Here is a 20,313-nt window from a genome sequence, read left to right on the forward strand (position 1 = left end):
CTAGTCGCGCCGGACTCCCACCAGCCTCTCACCCTATATAATGTGCACTACGGCCAGACGGCGCAGCGGGCTGGCGCAGCGGGCGCGCCGGATGCGCGCCGAAGCCGCGCCTAAGCCAAGCCCGTCTGCGCCCGTCCGCGGCCGGCCGGGACCAGGGGCCACGACCCCTGGCTTGTTTCCCCCCCAGCTATACTATTATAGCAGGAGTATGCTGCTGGGCTTACGCCCTTCCCCTTCCATCTCATGCAGACACTCCATGGAGGCACTTGAGTTGCGGACCTGCCCTCACTGCTCATTTAAAGGTAGGAATGCTGTGCCTGCTTTCACGGATGGTGTGACACTCAAAGGTGGCCTGCTAAACTGTAGGTCGCTAAGTAAGCATTGTGTCCAACTATGGGACCTCCTATTAGATGAGGAGCTTGATATACTTTTCCTAACGGAGACATGGCTGGGTGAGCATTCGAATCCTGACATCCTTAGTACTGTCCGGCCGGGATATATCCTCACTAGAATCGATAGGGGGGGGGAAAGGGGGGGGCATTGCCATTATTGTAAAAAACCCCGTGGAATGCTCCCTGATCCCGATTAAGGTGGATAACTGTGAGGTGGGAGAGTTTAACATTAAGATCGGCCCTCGTGAATCCATATCTGGCATTCTAATTTACAGGCCCCCGGCAGCTATGGGGAATTTTAGACTTAGCCTGCTGGAAGGAGTCGCCCATCTTGCCATCAGACACAGCAAACTGTTGGTGCTGAGTGATTTAAATATACATTTAGAAGATTCCCTTCTGAAAGATGCGGTGGATCTGCGACAAGTTTTTCAAGAGCTGCAACTTGATCTGAGAAGTGATGCCGCTACTCATGAGCTAGGCCATTGTCTGGACCCTGTGTTTGCCAGCTGGGAGGGGGTAAAAGTGTTGACACCTCAACCACTCCCCTGGTCGGACCACTATCTAGTGCCACTTCAATTCTGTTATCCACCCCAGAAGACAGTTAGTAATGACAATAGTAATTTTCCCCAGTGGAAATGGAAGCAGTTCTCCCAAGAGGCATTTAACTCGCTCATACAGAGGGTGGGTCCACCCGTGGGCAGGGACAGTGACAGGGCAAACACTGAATTCAATGAACTTATTCTAACTGCCTTGGACTCGCTGGCTCCCCGTAGCAGTTACAAGACGAAAGGTGGCAGACAACGAACTGCCCCTTGGTTTACCCAGGAGTTACAGCTAATTAAATCGGAATGCAAAAAACTTGAACGGAGCTGGCAGAGGAAGCCGTGCTTGCAGGGCAAGAGTTGCTATAGTTTAGCGCAGAAAAGATATCAATGCGCAGTACGCAGGGCGAAAGCAAAACACTATCAGTCCCGGATAGAGGAAGCAGAGTGCTCGTCTAGAGAGCTCTTTAAAATCTTTAAGGAGATATTCCTGGTATCTAGTTCCAATGCCCCAATAGTAGATTCTGTTGCAGAATGCAACAGGGTAGCTGACTTCTTTTCTGGGAAGGTAAAGAAAATCTATGCCTCCTTTTCTAAACAACCCGTAAGTGGCACAGAATTTAGGGCTGCGATGATACCCATCGATACGTGTGCCACATTACAACTGTTCACAGTTCCTCCTACTGAGAGCTTAACCAGGATCTGCTGCAGTGTCAGATCAGGCTCTCCCCTTGATCCGGCTCCTCCCAGAGTGGTGAATGGCGGTCTGTCAGTGCTTGAACCTTACATCAGGCATGTACTGCAGACGTCTTTCTCCACTCAACAGCTCCCGGGGGACTGGAAGAGGGCGGTTGTGCTGCCTATCAGGAAAAAGCCCAACGTTAGCCTAGAAGTGTTGGAGAACTTAAGGCCCATATCGTTGCTTCCATATTTGGCCAAAGTCGCAGAAAAGGTGGTGAATTCTCAATTAGTTGAACATCTTGAGGGAGTTAATATTCTTCACCCCTCCCAATCGGGCTTTCGGGCGGGCTTCTCGATGGAGACAGCTCTTCTGCGGGCCACTGAGACCCTCAGAGCTGGAGCGGATGCCGGGCACACCATGGCCTTAATAATGCTCGACCTCAGCGCAGCGTTTGACACTGTAGCTCACTCCATCTTGCTACAGTGTCTAAACGAGGCTGGGGTCGTAGGGGCCGCCCTGAACTGGCTGCAGTCGTTCCTGACAGGGCGCTGCTTTCAAGTTCAACAGGGGTCCTGCCGCTCCTCCGAGGTGCCGCTGAACCAGGGAGTGCCACAGGGCTCAGCGTTGAGCCCTACACTCTTCAATCTTTATATGGCCACCCTGGCCAAGGTTGTCCAAGCGTTTGGGGTGGAGTTGGTGTCTTACGCCGATGACACTCAACTGCTTATCTCGTTGTCCCAGAACCCCACAGGAGCATCCTCCAATTTTAAGGCATGCATGCAGGCCTTGGCACACTGGATGGATGCCCATTGTTTAAAACTTAATGGGTCTAAAACTGAGGTTTTAGTGGTGGGCGGAAAGAGCAGTAGCTGGTCAGCCGATTGGTGGCCATCTTGCTTGGGAGCTACCCCTGTACCGTGTGAGGAAGCAAAAAACCTAGGAGTGTGGGTAAACCCCACGCTGTCCTATGAGGGTCACATTAGACGCCTTGTGGGGAAATGCTTCGGGGTTCTGAAGGTTTTGAATAAGACACTGGATCTTCTCCCCTTGACTGCCAGAAGGACGATGACGCAGGCTTTGGTCACCTCTCGGTTGGACTATGGGAACGTTTTGTTCCTTGGTACCACCGAGAGGAGTATGGGCCGTCTGCAGGTCATCCAGAATGCGGCTGCTCGCCTGGTGCTGAGGAGGCCAAGGAGAGCCAACTCACAGAAGGCGTTGGACGCCCTCCAATGGCTCCCCATAAAGAAGCGTGTTTTGTTTAAATGCTTGGTTATGTGCCACCGGATTGTCTGGCTAAGGGCCCCTGCCTATCTTCGGGACCTAGTCTGCAGATACGAGCCGCCCAGGGCCCTTTGCTCGGGTGGTACGGGGCTGCTGACGGTTCCGCGGATAAAGAGATCCAGAATGGGAGGGCGTTCCTTCACACTACTGGCCGCCCAAAATTGGAACAAACTCCCGCTAGCCCTTAGACTAGAGAGCAGAGAGGGACCATTTCGTTCTATGCTGAAAACCTACTTGTACATACTGTAAGGTCTGGGTAGGGGGTTTCCTCTGAGGTCTGTTTGCTTCTTCTCCATTAGCGCGGGGACACGCCGTGATGGCGTTACTGAGCGCTCTACAAAATCCTTTATTAGTTCAAATCTTTGCGAGGGAAGGCTACAATGACCTATTTGGCTCTAAAATCATTGAAGGTCAAACTACCTGACCTGACACTTAAACCCCTTCTCAAAATATTGAGTGCCAAATTAAAACCGACTCTCACTTACGGGAGTGAATCACACCACGGTAATGATGCGGCGTTGCTGGACACACTCATTGCCAACTCATACAGGGCTATTTTTAATCTTCCCAAATACGTCTCCCCGGCTCAGATTCGACTAGAATTCGGTATCTTGAAACAAACTCCAGAGAGGCGGAGCGTGTATGTAACAAATTGGCATAAAATTCGCAATGCAGATGCTGGATCTTTATGTGCAAACCTATGGGAAGAAGTACTTCGGCACCGCAACCTCGCGCCGAGAGCCTACTTATATGAATCACTCAAAGTTCTAGGCCTGATTGATACCTGGGAAACACCAATAGATCTCTTGTCTTTTAAAAAAGTAGCCAAAAAATCAGCTAGCATCATCTCAGCGATAGAAGACAAGAAAGACCTAGCAAACAGAGCACACGGATGGCTAACGGTGGGTGACTATGAAAAACTGCGGCCACAAGCGTACTTCAGCATCGGCATGAAAATAAATGTTAAAGAAAAATTCTTAAAATTACGCCTCGGGGTAATTCCCATACTTCCACATCTTCCACCTTGGGAGAGAAACAACCCTTCACAACAGCCTCTCATGTGCAAAACCGGCAAGGAGGACATAGTTCATGTGATTTGCATCTGCCCTAGCGTAAAGGACTTGAGGTTCAATCTCTTACGTCCTTTTTTTAACCTACATGCCGTTCGGACATGTAGACAGGCAGCCAAACTGTGCTTCTCTACTAGCGACATCAAATTGAACTGTCAAGTTGTGAAGTTCTTTGACCTAATAAGAAAGAGACTTAACCATGCTAGATGAACTTTTTAAATCCCTCGAGGGTAACCATAAAACTGTTAATAACACTGTAATTTTATGCATCCTAATTTTGTTATGTTTAAGTAACAACAACTATGGACGTTTTACAATTTTGTAAAGATTTTAATTAATCATATACAAATAAAATATTTACTTACTTACTTACTTACTCATTCTCCTCTGGGGAGAAGTCATTCTCCTCTGGGAAGAGGCATGAGAGTGCACAGATCTATTGGAGTCCCTAGAATGAGACCTGTCTCTTCTAACTCCAAAGTTAGGCCTGCTTAGGGTCAGTACTGGGGGTCCCCCAGATCCTTCCCTATGTAGGTCTAAGTTGGCCCTAGTAAGTCTGCTGACTAGCTCAGGACCTTTGTCTGCCTCATCCCCAGAAAGATCCTCTTCATCCTCCTCCTCCTCTACTTCCTCAGTTTCAGGGAGGTCAGGATCACCAAGGGTACCTTCTAAGGCTAGCATGCTCCCATCTGTATGAGAAGCTTTTCTAGCATCATATGTCTCTAGGAGACCTAACAGAAAAGGAGTGGTAGGGTTAGAACCCTGTTTCAATTTCCTGGAGGTACACAATTGTCTCATCTCCTGGAAACTGAGAGCTGCATATCTGGAAAGGAGGGTCACTAACCACTAGGGGAGTCTCTGAAGACTCTCCATGGGTAGACATGCTTTCTAGTGAGGTGTAAGTGATGCACCTACCTACACTATGGGTTTTCCTACTGATCCCTTGCTAAGAGTTGTAGTCAGGGTGTGCTAGGCCCTTTCTACTACAACAGCTGGTTCAGTAGAACTCAGAGTATTTCTAAGCTTGTTATCTGTATCTATGGTACCTTATGTGATCTTTCAAATGATATCTCAAGGTTATATTTGGTAAAAACAACAGCAAGCTCAAATCCCAACCGCTGCACACCAATGTGAGAAGTTGGCCTGATATATGATGCTCACTAGTTCTAGTGATCACCTTGTATCAGTCCAAACAACCCTTCCCTTATGGTGATTGGTTGTAAGTCAACCTTATAGACCAGCTATCCTAATGGTAGCATGGACAAAGCAGTCTTAGGCCAAACTCTTTTGGCATGTGAAGCCAGCTGTTTTACCACAATATAACCCCTTGAATACCAGATGAAAGGACACCACACAGGTTGTTATGAAAATAAACAATATATTTATTAATAACAACACCTCTGAACTCTTTATGAGATCAGAGGGCTAAGCACATGACAATACTAAGAAGGAAATACGAGTTAGCACAATATTTACACGTGTGCCTTAGGGGCACGGCAAACCATATACTAGAAACAATGGAATGCGAGGAAGGAAAGTACTGTAAGGAGATCCAGAGGCTGGAGGATCGCTGGGACTACGCTACGAACTAGGTAAGTAAGGAGCAGGAGGCCCACGGGACTCACGTGCAGAGTGGAAACTCTCACGCGGGATGCGTACCAACGTCTATGGATACTACAGTTTACAAAGTTACGGATTCCGGACGAACCCGGCTGGATGGAGGGAAAACAACAGTGGACCTGGACACTAGGATGGTGAACACTGACTTCAGCACCTAGAAGCTTTAGTTACCTAACCCACAGGCTGCGGGTGCATAGGGCTGAAGTGGTGTCGGGTTCGCTGCGTTGATCCCGGTGATGCCTGAAACAAAGAGTTGCTGGCAGGCAGCCAGATGGAAGAGTCCGGTGGTTCCAAGGATGGAACTAGGAAGGAGAAGTCCTGAAAGGGAAGGGGACAGAGTCTTGGTCACTAGCCAGTGACGGTGCTGGAACCAGGAGGGAACCAGATGCTGTCGCCGCGTTCAGGTGAAGGAAGGGTGGCTTCTCTCTGTAGCTGCGCGGACCAGGAGCTGTTCTTCATGACCAGGCTGGAGGCACGAGCTGTCCCACGTAGTCTGCTGCTGATGGCAGTGTTGGATCGTCGATCGGGTCAACAGGCCTTGGCCAGTGCAAGCCATGCGGTGGAACAAAGATGGCGTCTGGTGTGGACCAGGAGGGTCCGGGGTGCTTCTCTTTCACAAGGAAGCAAGGGCCAGTCTGGGGGACCAGACCAGCAGTGTTGAAATCTTCGGGTCGTCGTCTCAGAGGTCACGAGCCAGCCGGCAAGTGACCAGACAACAGGAACAACAGCAACCAGGCAAAAGGGCCCCACGCAGATCTCGTGGAGGCTGGGGGGCTGATCTTTGATGCAGGAGCTGTGTCGGTGTGGGGCTTCTCAGACCCCGGTGCACTCACTCGAGGATCCCTCGGTGGTCGTGCTGTAAGCGCTGTGCAGGTTTCTTCAAGGTGGCCGTCTCCACGTTATTTGTCGCACCCACGGGTCCCAGCGGTGCTGTGGATGTGGGTAGAGGTCAGAGGGGTCTGGAGGTCCGGATCTCGTTGAGCTGGGTCGTCGGGTTCCAGGAAGGAAGGACTTGCAGCAAACCGCACAGGAGCTTGATGGTGCCTGCGAAGCAGGATGGTCACTCCCTGACCATAGGCGAGATTCTTCAGTCTTCTGATGTTCAGGAGGTCGAAGGTCAAGAGTTTCTTCGTGGAAGTTGTCAAGATTAATCTTACTGGGAATGGGACCAGCTCCTACCTTTATTCAGCTAAAGGGGGCTGCCCTACGACTAGGTCCCTCCCCTGGGTGGGACCAGGAAGGGGGGTGGTCACACCCCCTATCCTTTGTCCGGTTTCCAGCCAGAGCTGGGGCTGGAGTGACCCAGCAACTGGTTGGAACCGGTGTATGCACAGGGCACCTTGTGTGCCCCAGGCATGTCTCATTCCTTTCAGCCTTGGCCTACCTAATACACAAAATCCTGTCTGGGGTGGTGCTAGCACCTCCCAAGGAAGGAAACCCTTTGTCTGAGCCTCCCTCGCTGGAAGGACTCCCAGTAGCAGGAGGTCAGACTTGTGTCTGTGGTGGCAGCATCCATTTTGTGATGCTGAGGCTCGAGTTAACTTTAACCGGGGTTCACAGTTACATACATGTCATGTCCCTCTAGAAGGGTGGAATGCTACCCCCGTCACCAGAATTGGCGAGGGGGTAGTATTCCAATTCGTATGACACCTTACTCGACATGTTTTGATAATGTTATACCAGAGTTAGCATTTAACCGCGAGGATTATAATGCACTTAAGAGTATATGGTATAGCGTTATCAGGGAACAGCTATTAGGACTTGGTTCCGCAAGCTGCAAACAGGCTCAGCTCATGCCAGAGCACCATCTCACATAATTCCAAGCACTCTGCCTTCAGGATTGATAAGGCCTTCCATAGGAGTGACTGATAGGAATATGTGTGTCCATTTTAGGTTTAGATATAGGGAACTATATCTAAAGCAAAGGGTGATTACACCACCTTGCCCCAGCTGTCGTGCAGCCAGTTGTGTCTGTATAGATGGCCAGCCAGGGGTGGCATAATACATGCTTCAGCCCCTGGTAGGCCCTGTGTACTCCTATGCCCTGGGTACCTAAGGTACACTGTACAGGGACTGATAAGGTGACTCAGTATCCAATTAGATATGTACCTAGGGTACATGGAGTCCATTTTACAGAGAGAGCAGGAAGCCTGGGGTCCTGAATAGCAGGATCCCAGGCCAACTAAGTAAAAAACCAGCAAAACACTAGGCAAAACGTTGGGGGTAACCATAGTCAGATATCCACCTTCCTACAACCACCACCCCCTGGACCGCCACCACCCCCAGTACCTGGACCCCCCCTCCCTGGACCACGCAAGGGCTGCACAGGGGTGTGGATAAAACCCCGTGGTGCAGAGCCTGGTTCTCTAACAGATAGGCCAATGTCACTGACAGGGCGGCGCCTCACAGTCCGCCACAAGACCGACGCCGTGAGCAGCGGGACCTGCGACCCTGTGCGCCTGCTGCACCCCAGGATTCTGATACCCAAACCTGGCCTGCCCGCCCAGCGCCCCAAGGCCACACTGCTCACCTGCCGACACCTTTTGTGTCAAAGAGGGCCGGCCACGTGCCAGGGCAAGCTCCAAGCTCCAGTTCCGCAAGCTCTGCGGCCTCCGCCCACCATTGCTGGCCCCCACAACGCTGGGCCAAATTACTCCTTCTCATTGACATACCCTACCGGCATCCCCTTCGTCACAGTAGATCCCATATGTGGAACTGTGTCCTGAGTACCTAATGGCAGTGGCCCCAAATCCATGGCAGTGGACACAGCACCAGACAAACTTTGATCAGTGAGGCATAATTCCATATGGCAGGTCGTCGACACGTGGTGCCACTAACCCTGTTCAACGCAAGCCGTTGTCACGTGGTGCCACTAACCCTGTTCAACGCAAGCCATTGTCATGTGGTACCACTAACCCTGTTCAATGCAAGCCGTTGTCACGTGGTGCCACTAACCCTGTTCAACGCAAACCGTTGTCACGTGGTGCCACTAACCCTGTTCAACGCAAGCCGTCGTCACGTGGTGCCACTAGCACTGTGCGACGTGAGTGACCGTCAGCCTCTGGCGGAACATTGTTGGTGTCTGAGCCTATGGCCTCTGGCTTGGTATCAGTATGGACTTGGTGTCTGGCATGAGTTTGTGGCATTCATATCCTTCATGTTGCCGGACACAGCTGGCATGTGCCCTCTGCACAATGCCCTGGGGGTACACCTTCCACTGTCCTCCGAGACACTCTGCAACATGCTCCTTTTACATCTATGGAAACCTGCTCCTCACACGTGACCCTACCCCAGTCTCCCGCTGGTCAGCGTCCCGTGGCAGTGGGCTCATGTCGGCCGCTGTTTATCCGGGGCCACTAAGCACGAACGACTCAAGTCATCCCCCCTTGTTGTTCTGCCATTGCTTGTCTGAGTGCCTGATGACTGTTGGAGTTGTTGCCAGCACCAGCTACTCCCTGAGGACTGGCATACAGTCAGACCACACAGAGCCAGCACAGGTGTCACTGGATTAGTGGGCCTGCAATCACATCCTGCCGAACAAATCATTGACTCTTTTCTCCCTGCACTGTCACAGGTGATCAAGGATATGCAATTTGCCCTTGGATGATGACACCCCTCTGAGACCCAACACACCTGCCCAGAGGCAGTACACTGCGGCCCACATATGCACCAAGGGCATCGTTGAACGCACATTTGGCGTGTTGAAGTCACGTTTCAGGTGCCTGGATAGCACAGGTGGAAAGCTCATGTACAGCCCGGAGATCATGTGCAAGATGATCGTTGCATGTTGTGTGTTGCAAAACATCTGTGTACTCATTGATGCACCATGGATCCCAGTACCAGAAGTACCGGACGATGATGGGGACAATGGGGCAGGTGGCCCACATCCCACTGCAGCTGTGGCAGGAATGGCCCGTAGGAACACCATCATTAACAATTACTTCTCATGAGCACGTGACATTGTGGCCATCCCTGGCATTCATGGGACAGTACAAAATGACCGAAAACACAGCAGGTGTGCATATAACTTACTTGCAGGTTATAGGTTGTACATTGTAATGTCACAGTTTCCTGCTGTGCCAGATGTGATTTGCCATGCCGTGCACATTTCCGGCACCAGTAGCATTCTGTTGTGGAGATGTTGCTGTTCATACTGGGATCTTGTCAATGTCGTGGTGCACTTCGACTTATGTGCGTATTTTGCACGGTGGTTGATTCGCTCCTGCGGCTCTGATATGTCTGCCACTGGTCCCTTTCAAGTGGTGTGCCTGTCAGTTCTGTGCTTCCACGGTGCTGAGATGTGGCAGACTTGGGTAACTTGTGCTCTTTGTCGAGTTGTGACTCTTGGGCATGGTTTTTCCATAGATGTGTCGTTGACGTCAGGGGTTGTTTGTGCTGGTGGTTGTGTCTGAGTGTGACCTACTCCTTTCTGGTTGTGGTCCGCACTCAGCCACTTCAGTGTCCTGCCGTGTACATTGTCATGGTGATTTGACAGCAGCCATTCTACTCGTCATGTGGTGTCACTTGCATTGTCAGTGTGGCTGACCTATTTGCATGTTTGCTGTGTTTTGCACGTGTGCATGTGTTGGTTGTCTTCTTGTTGATGTGTTGTGTGGGTGCCCCTTTGGGCACATGGTGTACGTGGGTATACTTGGTGTTTTGTGTGTGCTGAGGTATTCCTGTGGGATCAGGGACATGATCCTGAGTCCTTGTGGGTGTGCAGTGTGTTCTGCTTAATTGTGCATGTGTGCCATTGGCCCCGTCTCCCCCATGCCACCCACTCCCTGGTTGGTGCGCACCCTGTTGAAGTGGTGTTGGGTCATGTTGGACAGTGTCCGGATCCCCGACTCCTGTCACCGTCTCCTGCTTGGTGACTGTGGCCACCATCTTCTCCATGTCATTCAGCTCCTTGTGTTCTGCTGGCGCTCCTCCTCCGGGGTGCGTAGCTGCTTCCGTTTTGACAGCGAGTTTCTGCTTGGTTTTGCCATTCACGTCAGTCCAGGGCCTCTTGTGCTTTTCCATTGTCCTCCTCTGCCATGCGACGGCATTCACATGGTCAGAGGTGGTGTGCCATCTTTGCCTCTTTTTTTGATAATGACATGTCGGAGGTGACGTACAGTTGGTGGTGGTGTTCTGGCTCATCCGTGGCGATTATTTCGTTTTCCTTGCGACTGTACCCTGCCTTCCTCTTCCTCTTCTCATTGGCCTTCCATTGGCCCTGTGTTTCTGGGTGTTCCTCCATGGGGATTGTGGGGTTCATTTTGTCCTCGGCAGTGAGTCAGGGTGCATCCGTGGTACTCAGCAGCTGATGTCGTTTTTTTAGAGGCATTTTCCATCTGCTGTTCTTGTGCTTTTTCCCGCATTACACATGGGTATTGCTGGTCTCGCGCTGGATGTCACTGTGTTATCGCGTTTGGGCACATCGCGTCTTTTTACGCGTTATCGTTTGTGTTTTATCTCCATTGCGGTGGTTGTATAACAGACATTGGCTGCGGTTTCTGCAGACTATCGCATGCTACCGCCTTGTTGTGCATTCCCCATTAACACAGGGTTATTTTCCAGTGATGGGCTGCGATGTGTAAAGGTGCGTTAGCATTTTTTGGTGATGTTTAGCACACATTCTTGTGAATATACCCCTAAATCCCCCCGACGGACCCAAGAGGCGTGAAACCTTAAGGGGTGATATGTTTGTGATTTAGAAATATGTATTATTATTAATATGTTGACCTAGGGGAGTTAATGTTTTGTAGGTTGATATCTCTACCACAATATTGCAACCCCCACCATAACAGGCGATGGCGTTACACCCTGTGCCAATATACCTGAGTCCATAAACTGGAAAAGGCTGGCGTTTTTTAGAAGGTTCTAGATGTGTAGATGGCTATTATCTCAGGTCCTAAAAAGGTATGACCCCAGAACTTGTATATTTATTGAATGTTGTTTTTTTGCTCGTTTTATCACAGTCACGATGATTCCTAGGGTTGAATAATAATCTACAATTTACGTTAATTTACAGCTGAATTTAGCCTGTCTGTCAAGGAAGACGTTCATGGGACCTGGAGAAGTTCAGTCATTCTTCCGTGCTCCTACTCACCCGTACATTCTACACCGCATAGCGTCACCTGGCGAATGGATGTGCAGATTATCTTACTAAGAGATGACACCGGAGACCACACATTTCTGACTAAGCACACAGGCCGGCTCAGCCTCCCAAAGAAGCGTCAAGGGGGCGATATCTCTCTCACTATCATGAACCTCCAGATCTACGACGGTGGACAGTACTCCTGTGAAGTATCCATGATGTTGAATGGAACCAGTGACATGCTGAAAAATGAGGCATTCATTAACCTGGATGTAAGAAAAGGTAAGAAAGTAACAGTGTGTACATCTTCTCTTGGTGTTCTCAAACTGTTCTCCAGGGTTGGACTGGCCTATCGGGCAGTGTCCGAGGGGCAGGTATGACAGGTCATTGTGGGGGCTGTTTTTTTGCCTATCTCTGGGTCTATTTCATCCTCTGATGGGCCGGTATCTTGCCATTTATTTCCCTGATATTAAAACAAACATTCCATGTATCAAGCTCAAATCTATGCAGTCTCTCCAACACCATGAGAAAAACACTGTTTATAGCGTAGCTTTACTATTTCAAAACTGCCCCAATTTGCAAACATGGGACACTTTTTAAGCTAGCTAATTCGCCAATGGGTGTCACTTTTATTTTGGTGCCCAGGCCTATTTTCTGTCTCAGTCTGACCCTGCTGTGCTCATTGTGTAAGCACTATTGAAGGCAGCATAGTCCGAAAGGACATGGCCCTGGTTTAAACTTGACTTCCATAGTACCATAAGACACAGGCTTCTATACACCAGCATCTCCTGTATGATACAAAGCAGTTCATTAAAACACCTACCAAATTTAGTCAGTCCTGTGGCGCATGGATATTCATCATCCTCGTTATTTTTGTTGTTTTTTTTAATCACATCTAATGTCTTCCCTATCACAATTCTTATATATTGGAGGAGGACGCCCTACTCCAAAGAGAGGTGATCTACTGACATCCTAATATTTATTACTCAGCGATAGTCGACACTGTACTTGTAACTCAGCCACACATTCCATTTAGAGTCCATCATTTTTATTATGCGGGAACGCTCTCACTCTCCGCCTCATTTGCAATCAGTCCTTAACTACCAGTGTGGTTCCCACCACATGGAAACAAGCCTTGGTGTCTCATCTGCTGAAAAAAACATCCTTAGACCCGGAATGTGCAAAAAATTATAGGCCCATTTCTTTGTTACCGTTTCCCTAAAAAATTGTGGAACATACTGTTAGCACTGCTCTCTCTGCATATTTGGAACAAGCTAATGTACTGGAGGAGGCACAATTCGGCTTTCGACCAGCGCACGGGACAGAGTCAGCATTAGTGACTGTCATGGACGAGCTTCAGAGGCGGACAGACAGGGGTCAGGCAGTGGCATTGGTCCTGCTTGACCTGTCTGCCGCCTTCGATACTGTAGATCACAAACTCCTGCTGGATAGACTGAGTGGGGTCGGCGTGAGGGGTTGCGCCTTACAGTGGTTCCGTTCCTTTCTGCAGGACAGACAGCAGGCGGTGTCTCTTCCCCCATTTCAGTCTGCTTTCTCTGATATACAGCATGGTGTGCCTCAGGGCTCAGCGATCAGCCCTACTTTGTTTAATGTCTATTTAAGACCTCTAATTGATGTTATTAAATCACACAACATTAGCATAGTAAATTATGCAGATAATACTCAGTTGATCCTATCTATGAAGCGTGATAATGCGACCTCTGGGGAGGTATTTCACGAGTGCCTTCGGGATACAGCTTCCTTGGTACGAAAAAACTCATTGCAATTCAATGACGGAAAGACAGAGGTGATTTACTGTGCAGCATGTAAGATTCCTCCCCCCTTTCCAGACAATTTCTGGCCTCCGGAAACGCCAACGGCAATACAGCCAGTACAAACAGCTCGGAACTTGGGATTTATATTTGATAGTAGACTTACGTTAGAAGCTCAGGTAATTAAGACGACGGCCTCTTGTTTTGCAATTATCCGGTCTCTCCGAAAAAAAAATCCTCTACTCCCTTTTTTAGGCTCGGGCTCAAGTTGCACGATGTACAATACTTAGCAGGCTCGATTACTGCAATGCCCTTCTGCTAAATTCTCAGGAATATGTGCTGGATAGATTGCAGAGAATCCAGTCAGCAGCTGCCAAACCAGTACTGGGTCTTCCTAGAAGAGCCTCAGCATCTGCAGCCCTAGCAACACTCCATTGGCTCCCCTTGAGACAGAGAGTACAATTTAAATCTCGCTGTCTGGTATTTAAAGCTCTTCATGAGACCGGTCCCCTATCCCTGCGTAAAAAATTTGACTGGTACACTCCTTCTAGAAGTCTTCGCTCCTCCTCGGCAAGACTGGTGAGGATACCTAAATTTAGAAGAATCAGAATGGGAGGTAGACTGTTTGAAGTTGCAGCGGCTAAGCTCTGGAATAGTCTGCCCTGTGAAATCAGACAAATTCAGGAGCTACTCCCTTTCAGATCCTGGCTATTTCCTACACTCTAGTGCCACCATACTGTACACATTCTCACTCCTTGAGCTGTTCAGCGCCAGGATGCCTGCCAGGCGATAGTGCGCTTTATAAGTTCCCTAAAATAAATAAATAAAAATTGGTACACAGCGCAGCTGCCTACATCAACTTGCCGGCAAGACATACTCTCATAGCAATGACACAGTATCTGGGCCTACATCCCGGAGGGCGACCCCGCGTATATGAAGGAGCTCTAGAAGCCGCCCTGCCTGAGCTATAACCACCGCTTTTATAAGGGAACAAACAGGAAAAAACAAAAAAAACAATCCCCCTCCCTCCCCAAACAACCCCCCTCCCATTCCCACCCGCTCCGCATCAGCTTCTATCTACACTCTTCACCCTCCAGGATCCGCCAGTTTCACCAAGCAGCACTCAGACAGCAGGCTTAACCGCCTCAGGCTCTAAAGGAATGAGTTGCAAAATTTGTAGATACTTCGGGCATGTCACTTCTTGAAGATCTTTAGAAAGGAGTTGCCATGGAACGGGCCCCAGAGCTTAGCATATTCAGAGCCCTTCCCATCTATGCCCAACGAGAGCCGTTCCATGGCTAGGATGTGACAGAGTCTTTGAATCCAGTCTCGGGAGTCAGGTACAGCCGGGGGACCCCACTGAGCCAGGAGAACCTGCCTCGCAGCCAACAAAGCCAAAACAATCTGCCTACCATTCAGCGAGCGCAAGGGAAAGAACTTAAGGTGGGGAAGCCCCAACAGCACATGCTCAGGCTTCCAGGGGAATGTAATCTGAAATGCAGCATCCAACTCATCTAATACCATGGTGCAATACCGCCCCAGCTTAGGGTAATGCCACAGCAAGTGCACCAGTGTCCCTGAGAGGCCACACCCCCGCCAGCTGAGGCCTGACTTGGTAACATCCCACGCCTTGACGCGCGCTGGAGTATAGTACCAATAGGCCGCTACTTTGTAGGCCGAGTCGGTACCTGCAGTGTTAGAGGCCGTGTGCTGTGCACGATAGAAAACGTGCTCCCACTCTTTTCTCGACAACGGGCGCCCAAACTCTGTTTCCCAACGGACTTGCGCAGGCGTACGCTGCTTCTGATGATGGCGCAAAATCATCGCATATAGCTCAGAGATGAGCCTTCAGTCGTCCTTCTTGCAGACCAACCATTTTTCAAACGCCGTCAAGGGCCGTGACATAGGGGCAACATTGGCTGGTTGGGTCACCCAATGTGCCACCTGCGAATAGTGGAGAGCATCAGCCCTTGGTAGCTGGAAGTATTCTGTACATAACTGGGTAAACAGAATCAGGCACTACAGGTCAAAGAGGGAACCCACCCTCTTACAGCCTTCCTCTCACCAGCGATGGAAGTCTGAGGACGCGCGTCCCGGCGGAAAGTCCGGGTTATCAACGATAAGGGTTATTGGGGAGGGGAAAGTAGTCCACCCCTTTCGCTGCGCCAGTTGGTCTCATGCCTTTAGGGTCGGGGAAGTCACCGGGGAGGAATAAAGACCCCATGCCCTATGCTTGAGCGACAACCACAACTCCTGCCATATATTGCAACCCGCCATAGTTTGGTCCAAAAAGTTCCAATGCTTACTAGACAGGGGCCTGTTCCATTCTACGATGTACCGAAGACAGGATGTTTGAAAGTACACCATCAACAGGGGAAAGCCCAGCCCACCTGTCGCCTTTGGGGTAGTAGCTATGGACAATGCCAGCCGCGGCCTTTTGTTGTTCCATAAAAACATATGCTGCTTCCGCAGAGTGCCCGGTGGGGGACTTAAAGGTAGCATTTGGAAGAGATACAATATACGGGGGAGTACAGTCATTTTTATCGCAGCCAACCTCCCATACCAGGCCAAATTGAGACGGGACCAGTCCGAAAGGGCCTTAGTGACATGATCAACAAGCAAGTTATAATTCAGGGTCACCGTTTTAGCAATAGATGGGGCCAGTCGGACACCCAGGTATGGAATGTCGGAGTGTACCCATTGGAAGGCAAAGTCCTGCCTCAGATCCAGTACGTCCGCCTCAGGGACGGATATATTAAGACTTTGTGATTTGGAGAAGTTAACTTTAAATCCCGCTACTTTCTGGAATGCAAGGAGTTCCGTCGATAGACACCGCAGTGAGGAGTGAGGGTGGGTTAATGACAGGATGACATCGTCTGCATACAGACTGATCTTATCAGCCCCAAATTTGATCCTGGAGATCAAAGCTAGACCAGACACGCTGAGCAAAGGGCTCCATATAGAGCACGAAAAGCAACGGGGAAAGGGGGCATCCCTGTCGCATTTCCCTAGCAATGGGGAAAAGGGCAGATCTACAGCCATTTATCCGCACTGCCACCTTAGGGGCCACATAGAGGCACTGAACCCACCGCAGGAAATTGTCCCCCACCCCGAACGCCCTCAGCACAGTGAACAGGTAGTCCCAGTCTTTGCGGTCAAAGGCCTTCTTCGCATCGATAGCGAGCAAGAATGCCTGCATCCGAGAGCGATGAACCAAATCCATAAGATGGAGCAAACGCTTAGTATTGTCCCCCCATGCCGAGTTGGGATACATCCCGCTTGATCTGCCTCAATAACTCCATCCATTAAGGGGCTAAGCCTCGCAGCCAGCACTCCCGCGAACAATTTGGCGTCAATGTTGAGCAGCGAGCTCGGCCTATACGAGCCACACTCTTTAGGGTCCTTCCCGGGTTTAAGAATGACTGTAATCACCACCTCTGCCATGACGGAGTCACTGCCCCCGCATCAAGAAAGGAATTAAAAAGGCGGGTTAAAAGAGGAATTAAAAAGGCGGGATAAAAGAGGAGCCAGCTCCACACAGTAAGTTTTATCAAATATAGCTGAGAAGCCATCTGGCCCAGGAGATTTAGCTACCTTCAACCTTGTAATAGCAGAGATGACCTCCTCAATGCGGATCGCTGAATCTAAAGCCTCCGCCGACTCCCAATAGAGGGGCGTGATGCCACACGGCGCAAGATAATCCGCTATTCCCCCAGAAGCCGCGCCCTCCCTCTTATATAAGGTCTGATAGACCTGACGAAAAGTATCCACAATGGCAGCATCAGGGGTTTGCTCAGTTGCTTGCGGGTCCCTAATGGATTGGATAGTGGTTAATTGAGTGCGCACCCGCAACCTGTGCGCAAGCATCCTTTCCCCTTTGTCCCCACAGAGATAGAATTTGTGCCGCAAACGTAATAAGGTATGCGCAGCCCTATCGAGGTCAAGGTGTTTCAACATGCGCCGCTTCATCTCCAACTCCCTCCAGACCCTCGGTGCCCCAGTCCTCTTATGGATCGCCTCCAAGCCACCAACTTCCTTCTCCAGCTCAGCACGTTTCTCTTTGCGCAGGCGGGAATATGTCACTGCAATCGATATAAATTCTCCCCGCACTACTAATTTCAAGGCCTCCCAGAACGATGCTAGGGGCGTATCCCCTACCTCGTTTTCGGCAGGGTAGTGAGTAATAGTGTCACGTATCTTTGCAACCACCGAGTCCGAGTGAAGCAAGGTGTCACGAAGGCGCCAGCCAGCCGGCGGCGGCCTAGCACTGCTGGAAGTAAGTATACCTGAGATAAGCGCATGATCTGACAAGGAATGCGGCACAATGTCTGCTGCTGACAAATGAGGCAAGAGAGAGGACGTGGCCAGAAAGTGATATAGACGCGCATATGTCTTATGGGCTGCTGAATAGTAGGTGTAGTCGCACTCCTGGGGATGCTGCACGCGCCATACATCATGCAACCCTCCCTCTGAGAGCCACTGCCTGCCCCCCTGTGACATCGCCCCCGCCTGGTGAGACCTCTGCCCAGACCTGTCCATCCCCACTTCCATGACAATATTCAGGTCGCCACCCACCAAAATCAGGGAGTCCGTTGACGCCAACACCTGTGAGTGAGCCGCCTGCAAGAAGGACTCCTGCTTAACATTTGGGGTGTAAATGGACCCTATTGTGAATTGCATCTCCCCCATTGCGCGCAAACAGCCAGAAATCTACCTTTAATGTCCACCACCTGGGAGATAACTTTACAATGCGCGCGTGCACTAAAAAGAATGGCCACCACGTTCTTTTTATTCGGACCCGAGGACCAAAATTGGAGTGGGAAGCGTTTGTTTGCCATGCGCCTAACAACTTTAGAGAGGAGGTGAGTCTCCTGCAACAGGCACACACCACCCTCCGCATTCTCCAGGAGGGATAGGATAGCAGCGCGTTTCACCGGGCTATTTAGGCCCCTGACATTGAGGCTCACTTCCTTCAAGTCCCTACCCACCATATCAATGAAAGGGATAGCTAGCCAATGCACGTCCCAACTCTAAAGCCCCCATTGTACCACATTTCCCCAACTGATCCCTGGATCCTTGCCCAGTTCCCCCAAAAGCTGATGCGGAGCCCCCAAAACAACCCCAAACCCCCCACCCCAGCCGCAAGCACATGAAAACCCAAAAGGACAAAGGACTCAAAGTTCACAAAAGAGAAGAGAAAACAACAGTCCGTTAAACAGGCCCCAATAGCAGGGGAACATGACGCCATTATCTCACCCTCCCAGTTCCTGATACAGGACACATCACCGCCCAAGGACAGAAAAGTGCTACCACACTTCATTGGAGAAACGTTTGCCTCCGGCGCCAGCTACAGGCTCAGTTAGTGCCGAGCCGTTGGGCCTCAAGAGACCCCAGATGTGTCGGTGACCAAGGCCACAGAGGCAACCGCAGTCCCCCTCTCCAGCAGACTCGCTGACAAATCAGGTCTTGCAGCGGGCGCGGGCGCGGGCTTCCCAACTCGTTGCCACTCCAAGGAGCTCCTGCGCTGCCGGTTAGGCGACCTGCCTTTCCTAGGCGTGGAAGTGGTCCGCTCCAGTCCCAAAATGTCAAAGGCCGATCCCAAGGAGCGGACCTGAATCAGCTTGCCCTTGAACTTGAATATTAGCAGGAACGGGTGCCCCCACGAGTAGGGAATGCCCTGCTCTCTCAAGTGAGTAGTGATGGGCTTAAATTCCCTACGCTTGACAAGAGTGGAGGCCGCCAAGTCCTGGAAAAGCGCAGGTTGGTGGTCACGGAATTGATTGGGATTGAGATCACATGCTTTCCGGAGGATCCGCTCCTTGAGCTGAAAATCATGCACACATACCAATATGTCTGGGGGGGGCCTTGGCCCCCCGTGGCAGATCCACACGATGGACATGATCCAATTGAATATCCTGTAGGTCCTCCTCATCAAGGATCTGGTGGAAAAGTGTCCCTACATACTCGCGTAGATCATCCCCCTCTCCTTTCCACGGAACCGCCCGAATTCGAATATTATTCTGCCGACATCTATTCTCCAAGTCCTCGGCGTGTGCCTGAAGGTCCAGGTTCTGCTCCGTGAGGCGAATCACATCTTGTTGGAGTTGATGGATGTCCTGTGCCGTTCCCAGGTCATGCTCCTCAAGGGTGCCACCCGCTCCCCCATAGCGTCCACATCGCGCCTCATCTCCCGCAGGTCTGACGCAAGTTGTGAGCGGAGCTCTAAAATGTCCTCCTTAAAGGCAGAAAACAGTTCTAACATGAAGGCCTTGGTCACCGGTGCCTCACTATCGTCAGAGCGCGGGGATTTGTCAGCGGACGGTGAGGCAGACTGCCCCGCTACCTTCTGGGGTACATCCTTCAGGGGTTTATCCTTCTGAATTCTGGCCGCCGCCAACTTGCCCCTTGAGGGGGCCCGGGCCCCAACCCGCAAAACTATGAAGGAGGCGCAGCCAATGTGCAGGGGCCCAACCGAGAGCCCACATGTTTGCCCCCAGACTCGAGCTCAGCTCCACGGAGATCTCCAAGGGGGGCGGGGGGCGGGAGAAATCCGGACCACCCTTTGCCCAGAAGTTCAGTCGGTGTCCCAGAGGCCCAGCAGTCCGCCCAGGTCGCCGCATCCTTTCGCCAGGGGGCGAGGGGCAGCACCGACCAGGCAAGATCAATAGCTTCCCCCAATCACAGGGCCACAAGCCATGGGTGGGCCCCCTGCACCCCGCCGCTCAAATCTTCCAGGCCCGATCCAAAAGCAAGGGCGAGAGGCACACCGCCACTGGGGTCCGACCAAGGGTAGGCCCCAATCTCACTGCCCAACAGCCAGACCTTCCACGAGGCTAATGCCTGCTATCCGCCCTCACTAGCGCTCTGCA

The 20,313-nt window shown here is 50.9% G+C and overlaps 1 protein-coding gene across 1 annotated transcript in view; it reads left to right on the top strand.

Annotated features, from left to right (window-relative positions):
* The first annotated feature begins 680 nt into the window (after nt 1-680).
* The window catches only part of LOC144752160 (V-set and immunoglobulin domain-containing protein 4-like), a 345,686-nt gene continuing 326,053 nt past the window's right edge, over nt 681-20,313 (top strand). Inside the window, exons 1-2 of the mRNA XM_078640087.1 lie at nt 681-846; nt 11,607-11,954. Of these exons, the coding sequence (XP_078496213.1) occupies nt 681-846; nt 11,607-11,954 (514 nt within the window). The remainder of the gene's footprint in view (nt 847-11,606; nt 11,955-20,313) is intronic.

This window comes from Lissotriton helveticus, chromosome 4_2 (assembly GCF_964261635.1).
Source record: "Lissotriton helveticus chromosome 4_2, aLisHel1.1, whole genome shotgun sequence".
Lineage (NCBI taxonomy): Eukaryota > Metazoa > Chordata > Amphibia > Caudata > Salamandridae > Lissotriton > Lissotriton helveticus.